A 12,510-nucleotide genomic window follows, 5' to 3' on the forward strand; every position below is an offset into this window, starting at 1 on the left:
CTTTATGCAACTCTGATGATGCTAACCCACTGAAGATCCTTCCTTATCATTCATTTCCATTTCTTTCTGGAGAACCTTCTGTCCTGCTTTGAGAGGGACTCTGGACAAAGTGACTTCAGAAGCCATTTCTAGCCATCCTTTTTTTGAATCTCAGTGTATTTAGTCTTGCTGACATAAAAACCTTGTGGTTAAGACCCAAAACTTGAGGCAAGGAGATCTAATTCCAGTTTCTGCTGGTGACAACTGATATTGTAACTATAAGAACAGATGGAGCATAAATGCAAAGTATGGTGTATGCTTAATTTAATAGTGGTGGGGAGATGGGATCCTGAACCCATTTCAGCCTCTCCATGACAATAAATCTTCACGAATATTACGTGACAACCTATCTACATACTCATTTTTCTTTTTCTGTTTCACCCAGCTACCTACTCCCAGATGACAGCAAAGCCACCAAACACAAAACTCCCATAATAAAGAAGAGTGTGAACCCCCAGTGGAATCACACCTTTGCTTTCAGTGGCTTGACTTCAAGGGACATGCACAATATCTGCCTAGAACTGACTGTGTGGGACAAGGAATCGCTCTCCAGTAACATTTTCCTGGGAGGTGTCCGTCTGAGCATTGGAAATGGTAAGGTCCCATCTGACTCATGATACCTTTCCTTATTCTGCTCTTCTAATTCCTCACCCTGCATGATTTATGTATATGAAAGACAGAAATGTTTGCTGAGTGTATGGAAAGTATATGGGAACTTGGGGAGATTGAAAAGGGCGACAAGGCATCATGTAGTCTGTAAGTGATTTCATTCTCCATTGAGCGGGACACAAAAATTTAGTGCACAGTTGTGTACTTCTGCTCATTCTAGAAGAACCAGGAATAGTTTGGAAGTGTTTCTTAGCATCTCAGTGAGAAGGAGGAGACCACTTTTGTCCAGCAGCAGCCTTTCTGTTGCCAGTGGTGTGTTCTGGAAGAAGCATGAATCCATTCCTCCACTGTTGCTTGTGGTGCAGAGTGGAGAGGTTTATGTGCTTCTGTCCACACGCTATGTTGTAGCCATTTGAGTTTCCCAGTGCCAAAACCCAAAGGAACAGAATGTAGGGATTCAGGGATTACCCCCTCTTCCCCCTCCCCTTCCCCCATGGGAAAAAATAGGCAAGGAAGGTAAAAGGATTAACAAAAAGTCTTGAACAGAGTTGGGAGGTAAAAAGGTAATTTTAACACAAAAATAAAAGGCATTTAAGGGAAAGAAAGGTTAGAGATATAGGGGAAGGAGATGGATAGAGGTATACAGAGAACCAGGCTGCAGATGGCAGTGGATTCTCTGGATGGCAATAGATTCACAGGAGATAGCTCTGGCCATGTGAAGTAGGCCACCCATGTGGCGGGCAGGGCTGCATGGTCGACAGCTCTCAGGCAAAGCAGTGAGGTGAAGGCAAGAGAGAGAGGCACAAATGCCTCCCCCTTGTACAGAGTGTAGGCAGGAAATGGGAGTGGAATAAACATGGCCTGGGGACCCCTTTCCCTGGGAGGTCAGGTTTCCCTGCCCACCTGGGTCCACCTAGAGTCCACTCTAGGGTCCACCCAAGGGAGTCAGGTTTCCTACCTGTCCCCCAGCAGGCTTTAAACTACATGTGTGGCATTTGATGGCTAACCGGTGCTCTCTGTGTTTTCAGTAGAAGTCCTTGTAGAGGTGGTAGCACAAAGTGCTTGTCATGTCTCTTGCAAAGTTTTGGAGTTAATGAGCAAGGCCATTGAGTAACCACTTACTATATGTGGCAAAATGCCCCCTATTTTTTATATTTGCCAGGTGTCAGTAATGGCAAGGAGGTGGATTGGATGGATTCTCAAGGGGAAGAGCAGCACCTCTGGCAGAAGATGATTGACAATCCAGGAGCTCCTGTGGAGGGGATATTAATGTTGAGATCCAGCATGGGGAAACGCAGACTGTGAAAGACTTTAGCTACTGAGGGGTACCACAAGTACTCCTGGCTTCAGTGGTGTTCAGACTCTTGTTATTTTGCCCATTTGGAAGTGGGGAAGGGTTGTACTCTTTACCTTGGATATTAAGTCTCCAAGTGAGATTTTAATGCATCCTGCACTTTTTATGCACGCATTTTTAACCCAGGCTTGTTGTATGGATTATGTTTCTCCTGAAGTCACTGAGAATTTGACCTTGTAGAAAGATCAGTCTGGCTTTCTCTGTCCCTTCTGGTGACTGCTGCATAGCTGATGAACACCTCTGCCTGGAGACAGGGGGCATGGAGTGACCAAATTCTCTAGTTAATCAGTTAGCAAGTAATGCCTGGTTTACATACCTCCTGGGCCAAAGCTGGCCTAGGAGACATCAGTGGTACAGTACAGACAGATTCAGAGTGAGCCTGTGCTTTGATATTTGAAAGAAAAGAAGCCATAATGTTATGAAGGATAACAAACAACATTTTTTTCTTTTTTTGAACATGTTTTCTGACTGGGCTGTGCAGTGTGCAGGTTGGCAGGCTTGGTCCAGGATGGAGCAATCAACCCATCAAGCAAGGCTAATACACTGTGTTGCACACTAGAAACAGGCAGCAGGTGAGCTTGTGTAGAGTGCTGGTGCTCTGGCATTCTCTTGGTCATTTTAAAGCACTGTATAAAAGGCAGACTTGGTTCAACACAATCAAAGAGCCTCTAGTGAAAATAAGTCATAAGGAATCCCTAAACAGTTTCCAGAACTACCTGGTATTACTGCTTCTTTCATTCAGTTGACAGCTCCAGCCAAGATCTTCTGATGTCACTGGACAGAGAATATGTTCATATGCCTCTCTCCATCTGAGATACACTGAAATGAGACATGTGCTGGGTTTGGACATAATTAGCTAAGCACTTGATTTGACAGATTGTGCAGTAAAAGTGCTGGCACATGCCAGAATCATTTGCACAGCTGTAATATTTCCTTTGAGTGGGCTGGAATCCCGTTCAGGTGTGTACAAACACACATGCTACTAACCAGAATAGGATTATTTTTTCTCTCTTGAACATCCCTCCAGTGAGTTAACAATGGATTTAATGAAAAGAGTGGGTTTGGGTCAGTTCAATCATTAATCTTATTAACTGTAATGATTATTTAACAGTAATTTTGCCATTTGGTTTGCTGAAGTGATTTAGTGCCTACTTAGATACCCCATTCTTTGGGGAGTTACTTAGGTCATATGCAAAGAGCACGTTGTTTGAAGTGTTTGGGTGGGCTGCTCCTACCAAGGACAGCACAGATCTGCTTGCAAGATTGGATAATAACATCACTGCAAGGCATATGGATGCTCAGGGGGAAAGGCAAAGGAAGATCAGTGAGTGAACAACATTTCTTCTGAATTTTCCAGAATTTGAATGCAGCTTCCTATTTGAAGTGGTAAATTCATCTCTAGTTATTCTTACTTCCCCACACCCCCCTCCCCAAATATTTTCTTTTTGGAAGCAATGCAGTATTAGCACAAAGGAAACAAAATGCAGTTATAGGGCTGGGTGTCAAGAGGGAGGGGACAGCCTCTTCTCAGTTGTACCCTGTGACAGGGCAAGGGGTAATGGATATAAACTACAGCACAAGAAGTTCCACCTCAGCATGGGGAGGAACTTCTTCACTCTGAGGGTCACAGAGCACTGGAACAGGCTTCCCAGAGAGGTTGTGAAGTCTCCTTCTCTGGACACTTTCAAGACCCATATGGATGCATTCCTGTGTGATGTGTGCTCTGGCAGGGGGGTTGGACTCCATGATCTTTGGAGGTCCCTTCCAACCCCTATCACCCTGAGATTGTTTGAAAGAAAATCTTCACGTAAGTTACTGGGAAAACCCCAAAACTTTCACAGAATGCATCATTCCCTGTAGAGGGAAACACCAGTGTTCAAGGATTTCTGGGAAGAATGAAGACCATAAAACCAGGCTTGTTTTAGAGATACAAATGTTGCTCTTCACAATCCAAAAATTTAAAGAGATCTAGAGTGAGCAACAGAATATGAACTAATAGCTTCAGTGAATGTAGACTAGAGTTTCAGCTAGTGTGTTAGAGACGTGGGGAAGAAGCACCATGATAATCTCTAGTGTGAAAGTAGTATGCTAGACCTATACATCATGATTTTTCTGGACTCATAGGCAAATTCAGAGGTGATCTATTGAAGTGTGTACCTAAGAAGAGCAACTGAGCTGGTGAAGGGCCTTGAACGTAAGTCTTACAAGGAACGACTGAGGGAACTGAGGTTGTTTAGTCTTCAGAAGAGAAGGCTGAGGGAAGACCTTATGGCCCTCTACAACTACCTGAGGTGAGAGTTGGTCTCTTCTCACATGCAACAAGTGACATAGCCTCAAGTTGTGCCAGGGGAGATTCAGGTTGGATATTGAGAAACTTCTCTTCACAGAAAGGGTTTTCAGGCATTGGAGCAAGCTGCTTGAGGAGGTGGTGGAGTCACCATCCTTGGAGGTGTTTGAGAGATACGTGGATGGAGTGCTGAGGGATATGGTTTAGTGGTAGTAGCTTAACAGTAGTGGTGGGATTGTGAGCTCTAGGCAAACAGTTGGACTTGATGATCTCCAAGGTGTTTTCCAACCTTAACAATTCTATAATTCATTTTATGGTGCAGATTACAGAGTCACAGAATATTAGGGGCTGGAAGAGAGCTCAAAAGATCACCCAGAGCAGGATCACCTATACCAGATCACACAGGAATACATCCAGACAGGTCTTGAATATCTCCAGAGAGGGAGACTCCACAACCCCCCGGGCAGCCTATTCCATGCTGTGAGCTGATAAATTTAGAGCACAAATATCAAGCACATACATTTTACACTATTTTCCTTATAGTTTGTTAATCTTCAAGCAGTAGATTAAAAAAAATATAAATAAATTATTATCTTTTTTGTATCAGCATTGCCCAAAGTGAAAGCAAACCTAACTTTTGGCACACAAACTACCTCTCTCTTCAACAGAACTGCTCTCAGTTGTCTTGCTTGTTTGGCCTGCAAACCTGCATTTATTTTTAGAATAGGAATGATAACCTATTGGCATGGAGGCACAAGCTTGATTTTTCACTTTCTAGAAGTTGATTCAAAAAGATGTTAAAGAAGGAAATGATTCTTCAGGACAAAGTTCTAGCTAGAGTTGTGGAGGAACACCGGGCATCCGAATGGTTTGGCTTGGTTTCATCTTGATGGTGAAAATGGGAAAAATAAGAACACCACCCCCACCAAAATACATTACAAATCTTCCAAGCTGGACTCCCAAATAGACACTTTTTTTCCTCATGCCAGATTGGAAACTTTAAAATAATTTTGAACTGAACTAAACCCTTTACAAGGAATAGAAGAGTTTGTCTACGTTTTGAATGGTATTTTTGACTTGCTAAGCATGAACATTTTAGCTAAATCAGGTTTTACTTTAAAAGGGGAAAATTCTGTGCTTTACTGCTACAGCTTCTGCCCATTTTGGTCCTGTGGTAGGTTTTATGATGAATGGACACAGCTGGGAAGCATTGCCCAGCTCATACACAGGTTTTAAGTTCAGCCTTTTCCCTCCAAAGGGCCAAAATTTCCAATCTGAGCCTCCACTTGAAATTATAGACCAGGCTATGAAAGGACTGTTGGTGTCAGAGGTAGTTCAGCACATGAAAGGAACACCTTCACCTGGGAGGTAATTTTGGCCGAGGTGATAGTGCTTGCCATGGATTGGGATTTGGAGTAGTACAGTGAAATTACCTCTTAATTTATCAGTGACAGTTCTGTACTGTGGCAGCATATAATAGATATTACACCCTGCCTCAAATGAGCTTCAGGGAGATGATGAGCATCATATAAACACTAGAGCAATTTAGAGAGCGAGCTCTGCCGTTCCGTGATGTTATCAGCACATTTGTAGGAAGCTTTTGATTTGTGGGAAATGTCACATTTAATTATATCTTTGTTGTCTTCCTTTACCAAAAAGAAGATTTAAGGCTTGGAAAAAGCAGAAGATGATTAACTGCAGATGTGATTTCTCATTTCCCAGATATTTGAATTAATTGCCTATAACTGTGCATCATCATGTACTGAGTGTTACCAGGCTGAACAAAAAACAAAAGATGGAAGGCCAGGAATCAGGCTAAAGCCTTCTCTTGGTATGGATGTTTATGGTGCTGAAGGTGCATGAATGCCTTATTCAAGGCTAATTTTTAGGAGGAGATAGCCTCAGTTTTAACATTGATTTAGAAACTTCTGCCCTGAGTAAGTAGAAACAGCAGAGCTGATGTTTCTAAAGTGTTTTTCCACACAGACCTGAATAAGTGAAGATGCATCAGCGGAGAAGAAATCTTCTCCACAGTGATGTATTGAAAACATGTTGTGCAATACATTTTACACTAATACATTTTTCTATCGGAGTAACTAGAGGGCATTCACCATTATTTACTCTCCCTTGTGATTAGATTTGGGGATTTGACCTGTTAAAGTAGACAGCATGGTTATTACCATCTCCAGGGCCTGCTATCAGACTTAGGTATCCAACCCCATTCTCTTGAAGTTTCTCTGCTCAGTTTATCAGCTATACAGGGACTTTAGGCTTTTAAATGGTGATGCTCTTGCTTGCATGCTTATATGCCAAAATCAGGCTAAAATAGGTTTGAAATTACTTCCCCATCCTCTCCACCTCAATCAGCTTACATTTGAGCAAGAGCAGGTGGGAAATTGCAAAGAGTCTGAGGGGCAATGTTGCCATCTTCCTGTGCTAATCAAAATGCTGTTGCCTTCCCTCAATGCCTTTTAAATGCCAGATTTTTGACCTTTCCCAGCTGCATGCATTAGCAGATGGTTTAAGAGAGAAGACATTGAGATGGTGAGTATGCTTTGATTGCAGTGCATTAGACTGGAAGCTTATTCTTCTTTGTCTCTTCCAATGCAGATTGTGTTAAGGTAGCATGAAAGATGCACTTTTATATACTAAGTTTTTACTTTTCTTTTCCTGCCTGGTTAGGGCCTGCAAAGTGCAGTTACATTTATATTCTACAAAATACCAACTAAACTGTAACAATAGAGCAACCATTGAGCATGCTCTGGTGCTAATTGATAAGGAGAGGTAACCAAAGGGCTGCAGTTAGACTGGTAGCATTTTGGCTTCTTGAGGGGTATATGTGCTGCCCAGCTTCACATATAGAAAGTGTGCAGTTTACTCTGTAGAGTCAATGAAGATAAAAGCTGCTTGGACCTTCTGCACCTTCAGTGAAGATCTCAGAGCCCTGATTCCAGAGCTGTCTAGTTCATAGATTCACTCAGACTCACAGATTGCACTGGGCAGGAAGGGACTCTCAAAGATCATCTCATCCAGCCCCACTGCAGTCATTAGGGACACCTCAACTAGATCAGGCTGCCCAGGGCCACATCAAGTCTGATCTTGAATGTCTCTGGGGATGGGGCCTCAACCACATCTGTAGTCACAACATCCCTGTGCAGCCTGTTCCAGTATTTTACCACTGTCATTGTTAAAAACTTCCTCCTTACATTTAACCTAAATCTACCCTGCTCCAGTTTAAAACCATTGTCCCTCATCTTATTACTATCATCTTACCCAGTAGGAGTTGTACCTGAATATTTGCAAGAGTCTCTCTGCCTTTCATTCCTCCCTTTGGTTCAGCAACCCTCACCAGAATGTTATAGTTGAATGTCAATCTCCAATGTCTGGAAGGAGGCAGCAGTGAAGTGATAGCCTGGTTTATTTTCATCAATACCAGGTAACACCTGAAATTTCACTTTCCTAATACACAGTATTGATTTTATGCACTTTGCAACGGTGACAGAAGTCATGAGCTCCTGGGAGCTGCTCCATGCACTTTGTAAGCCTTTTTTTTTTTTTTTTTAATAGTTGTTGAAAAAAAAGTCTATTTATTTATTTGTTTTTACACAGAGCAGTGTTAACTGTAGAGAAATGGTGGCAGACATGTGATGATGAGTTCCAAAACAGGATGCAGACTTTTATTTGGAGTGATGTCTCGTGCCATAACTCAGCAGGAGATGCTGAGGAGCACGCTAGCAGACCCTTACCACTGTGTCACATGGATTTCCTGCCTGGTGATTTCACCTTTGCAAATGCTGTTTGATAAGTGGTAATAACCCCGTGTTAATAACACTCTGTATATTGACACTGACACTAGAAAGGGACTCTCAACTTGCCTCTTTTTTTTTTTAGGTATTTTTTAGGTATTTTTTTTAGGCAGCTTTTCAAACCCAGCTTTGCTGCATCTTGGCTTTTTATTTAGATTGGTTACTTTCCTCAGTTCTCCTTGGTGGCAAAAACCTCTGGATGGCTATGTGCTAGTGCTGCAGACAGCTTGCTGCATATTTTTGAGGGTAGTTGACGGTTGCCTAAAGCCAAGCACAGCCATTTGTTGCAGCAGTTAGAGGATGTGATGTGTGCCTCGTTCTCTTTGTCCTGCTTACAAATCTGTTGTTTAACTGTTTATTTATTCTGCTGCACATGAACAGTAGTAGCAGTAAATGGCATTGCATTGTCTTAAGTTCTGCCCAAACTTAGACAAAACAAAATGTTTCCTGCCCAGAAACTCTTTGTACTGTGCGCTGCTTTGTGGACAAAGGTGGCTGATAGTACATTTGCAGCTGTCTGTCAAGATTACTGTTCTATCTTTTAAATTAAAATACCAAAACGTTGCTGTGTCCTTGACTCTCTTCAAATGCATTCCAGCAAGCTACAAGCATGTCTCCCAGGAATACCCCATATTATCTCACTGAGGTAAAGACATAACTTATGTGGGATGAATAGTGCAATAGGCCTGGTACGTCTTCAGAGGTGGGACTCCTCTGATAGTCACTCCCTCCCTCTCCCTCCCTCTCCCTCCCTCTCCCTCCCTCCCCCTCCCTCCCCCTCCCTCCCCCTCCCTCCCCCTCCCTCCCCCTCCCTCCCCCTCCCTCCCCCTCCCCCCCCCCCCCCCCCTCCCTCCCCCTCCCTCCCCCTCCCTCCCCCTCCCTCCCTCTCCCTCCCTCTCCCTCTCCCCCTCCTCCCTCTCTCTCTCCCTCTCCTCCCTCTCCCTCCCTCTCTCTCTCTCCCCCTCTCTCTGCTTTTATTTGTTTCTACACTTAAAGCATTTTTAAGCTACTTTTCATTTCATGGGCATTAAATCTGTTTTCTTTTTAACATTAATTCTAAGAATAAGGGAAATGCAGTGCTCTTCTCTCCTTGCACGTGCCTTAAACCTGCAGGTCCTCCAAATCTCCTACCTCTTCCTCAGTCCAAGCTCCTGCCCACCTGAGAATCCAGGTATGTACAGAATGCAGCTTTTACTGCTCTTGATTTTCTTTTTACAGAAAAATGAAAAGGATTTGATCACTACATTTATACTTTCAGCTGACTCATGCTTACTTCAGCTGGCTCTTTTAGCCTCACACCACTGCTGTCCAGCTTGTCCACGTGCTGGTTCTGACCTTTATGGGGGTCAAACACCTGTAAATGTGAAAGCAGTTGCAAGTGTTGAAGACCCCTCCTTACATTCCTTTACTCCTTGTACATTTGCCTGGGACAAAGGTACAGGGATTTGCTTGAAGGTCTGGAAGACAGTTCCGTAAGTTCTGTACAATTGAACTGCAGTCTCTCCTCCTACTTGAGGTGATAGATGCCAAGTTCTCTTCATGAATTTGATGTATGGGCCAACAAAATTACTGAAATTCAGGTCATGGTTACCTTCTGGGTGCATGAGTAGCCATGGGAAATATGGTGGTAGCTAGATATGCACTAGCATGCTCTGCATGGACAATGGCTCTCTCATCTGTTTCCCATTTTACAGAGCATGCAGCAGCTGGTTCACCCCTTGGAAGAGGCCAGAGAAATGCATGTGCTGTCCACAACTGCCAGTGTCCTCCCTGGCTCCTGTTGTCTGGGCAGCCCTGCTGCCCTCTGCCTTCCAGTCCCTGCTAACACTTTCCCACTCTTCCCTTCACCGAGCTGCCATTAAAACATCCTCCAGCCACAGATGGGCAGAGAGAAAGAGGCAGCAGCTACACAGCTGAGAGGAGCTGGGCCATATCCTGACAGTGTGAAGCATTTGCTCCTTCTGTGAATGGACAGCACTACTGGGGACTCAGGTGAGTGGCTAGAAGTGATCTAGTGCTGAGATGGCACAACCTAAGCTCCATTATTTCACCACCTCAATTTGAAAAGTGGGTTGTGAGAGCATTTAAATGTACTTTAGGTTACTTTTTAGCCTCTGTGTTTTCATTAATTATGCTTGGCAGTCTGACTCATGCTCTTATGTAAGTAGTGAGCTGTAACCAAGCTGCATGCTGTAGTCATTTATTTAGTGCGGAGCTGTAAGGCTCATTGGTGTTTTCATTAAAACATATCACTTTCTGTCCCAGTGGGAATGATCTCAACTGCAAGAACAGGGATGTGCAGCTTTAAATTTTATCTCTCCTCTGCAGGTCTAGAAGAGGTGTGTGATGAGCAGGGTTTGTTCTCATCAAATTAGGTGGATTCTTGGGTAGGAGCTGGGGCAAATCAGGCCATTTACAAAATTGGTTTGTGCTCCTGAGAAATTGCTGCCTCCCACAATTTATCCCAGTAGTTTTGTTTGCAAAAGATGTTGCATGACAGAAATGTGAATTCTTTTTTGGTCTAAAATGACTGAAGTCTTTTGGTTCGTATTCAAAATAGAAAAGTGCCTCCAAATTGGGAGTACAAATTTCCAGCCTGTGGCTGTATCCACACACTGTGATCTGTCACATCTGCAGTGAACAGCCTGGAGGTGCAAGTGGAAAGGACAGGACTCATGGCAGGTGGTCGTAGTTTGTTTGGGTTTTTTCCAAACAGCCTTTAATCCTCCCAGCTCAAATTCATGTCTTAAACAGGATTTGCATTTTGACAGTAGTGGTAGGATTCAGAGGTATGTCAGGAAGAGCCATGTTGGTAGGACAGCAAAGACTCCAGCCTGCATTGTTTTCAGGGAGCTGAATTTTCTCTTAAATGTTAAGAAGAGAGAAATGCACTAATGTGGATACAGCATCTTGATCAGGGAGTGTTATTTTCCTGTGACTAAAAGTCCACAGGATGAATTATTGGAATATATTTGAATATTTGGAGTTGATTTGAATACATAAATCTGGGCTAATGGCAGAAATACTTAGTCCCTTGTTCAACACTCCTCCTTTCCCCAAAGGCCTATCTGCCACATCCCTGCATAGCACACATGCAGGCTGATTTGCCTCCAAACCAGAAATGGCACATAATGGTTTTTCACTGCTCCCCACAAAAACTGTACAACAGAAGTTGCCAGAAACCTGGTATTACTAATCAGGAACAGCTTTTCTTAATCACCAGATTTTAATAGATGTTCTGTGTAGAACTCTTAACTAGTAATCCAATCACTCATGCCCTCTCCTCCATTTAATTGAATTTCCTGTAGCAGCCCAGTGATTGCAATCACTTCCCTGATTGCGCCAGTCGTAAAGCCCTGCTCCTGTTCATCCAGTCATGAAAAATGAGTGGATGCACTGATTTTGTACCTAAATGAAAATGAAGCTGCAGCAGATTGCAATTGCAGCAAGTACAGTAGAAAAATTGCAGAATAAATCTGGTTGGAAGAGATCTCAAAGCTCATCCATTCCAAACTTCAACCCAGCACTGAAGGGTCAATGCTAAACCACGTCGCTAAGCGCCAGGTCCACATTCCCCTTGAACAACCCCAGGGATGATTACTCCACCTCAGCCCTGGGCAGACCATTCCAACATTTGAAAACCCTTTCAGTGAAGAAGTATTTCCTAACATTCAGCCAAACCTCCCCTGGTGCAGCTTGTAACCATTTCCTCTAGTCCTGTCAGGTGTCATCAAGGAGAAGAGGCTGCCCCTCTCCTCACTCCAACCTACCCTACAGGTCTCCCCTCAGCCTCCTCCTATCCAGACTGAACAACCCTAGCTCCCTCAGACTCTCCTTGTAGGCCATGTGCTGCAGGCCCTTCATGACCTTCACTGCCCTTCTCTGGACATGCTCCAGCACCTCAATGTCCTTCCTGTAGTGAGGGGCCCAGAACTGAACCCAATACTTGAGGCATGGCCTCAGCAGTGCTGAGTACAGGTATCACACCCATTACAGATTTATTAATTATTGTTTTTTTAATGAAATCACTGGAGATCAGTTTGATGATGTGGGGTTTTTTTCAGTGAGCAAAGTGAGGGGAGAAAAAAAATTCTGTCCCACTTGTGCAGTCCTCCTATAAGCATATTCATGCTGAAGAATCTTGAGCCAGAGACCTGTGGCTATAGCAGTATCCATATGGATGTGTCCTCAGGCTGTCCCTGTTCCACATGGGACACTTATGACTTGAAGAGATTTGGTGTTCCTGGCCATGTGTCGTTTTCTTAAACACTGGTGTTAGGCAAGCAGAGGAAAGGTAACTTGGGGTACAGCTGTGTCCATCAGCATGCTGGTTCTACTCCTCCTCGCTATGTTATAGCGAGTCCAGGACTTTCTTTTGGGTTTGGTCAGGTCGGGCACAGAAATGCTGGTTCTGT

The 12,510-nt window shown here is 43.7% G+C and overlaps 1 protein-coding gene across 1 annotated transcript in view; it reads left to right on the top strand.

The window, feature by feature from the left end:
- Positions 1-3,017, top strand: part of SYTL5 (synaptotagmin like 5) — a 60,219-nt gene extending 57,202 nt beyond the window's left edge. Inside the window, exons 16-17 of the mRNA XM_054166069.1 lie at positions 425-633; positions 1,811-3,017. Coding sequence (XP_054022044.1) covers positions 425-633; positions 1,811-1,953 — 352 coding nt within the window. The 3' untranslated portion in view covers positions 1,954-3,017. The remainder of the gene's footprint in view (positions 1-424; positions 634-1,810) is intronic.
- Positions 3,018-12,510: the final 9,493 nt, after the last annotated feature.

The sequence above is a fragment of the Dryobates pubescens genome, chromosome 12 (assembly GCF_014839835.1).
Source record: "Dryobates pubescens isolate bDryPub1 chromosome 12, bDryPub1.pri, whole genome shotgun sequence".
NCBI lineage: Eukaryota > Metazoa > Chordata > Aves > Piciformes > Picidae > Dryobates > Dryobates pubescens.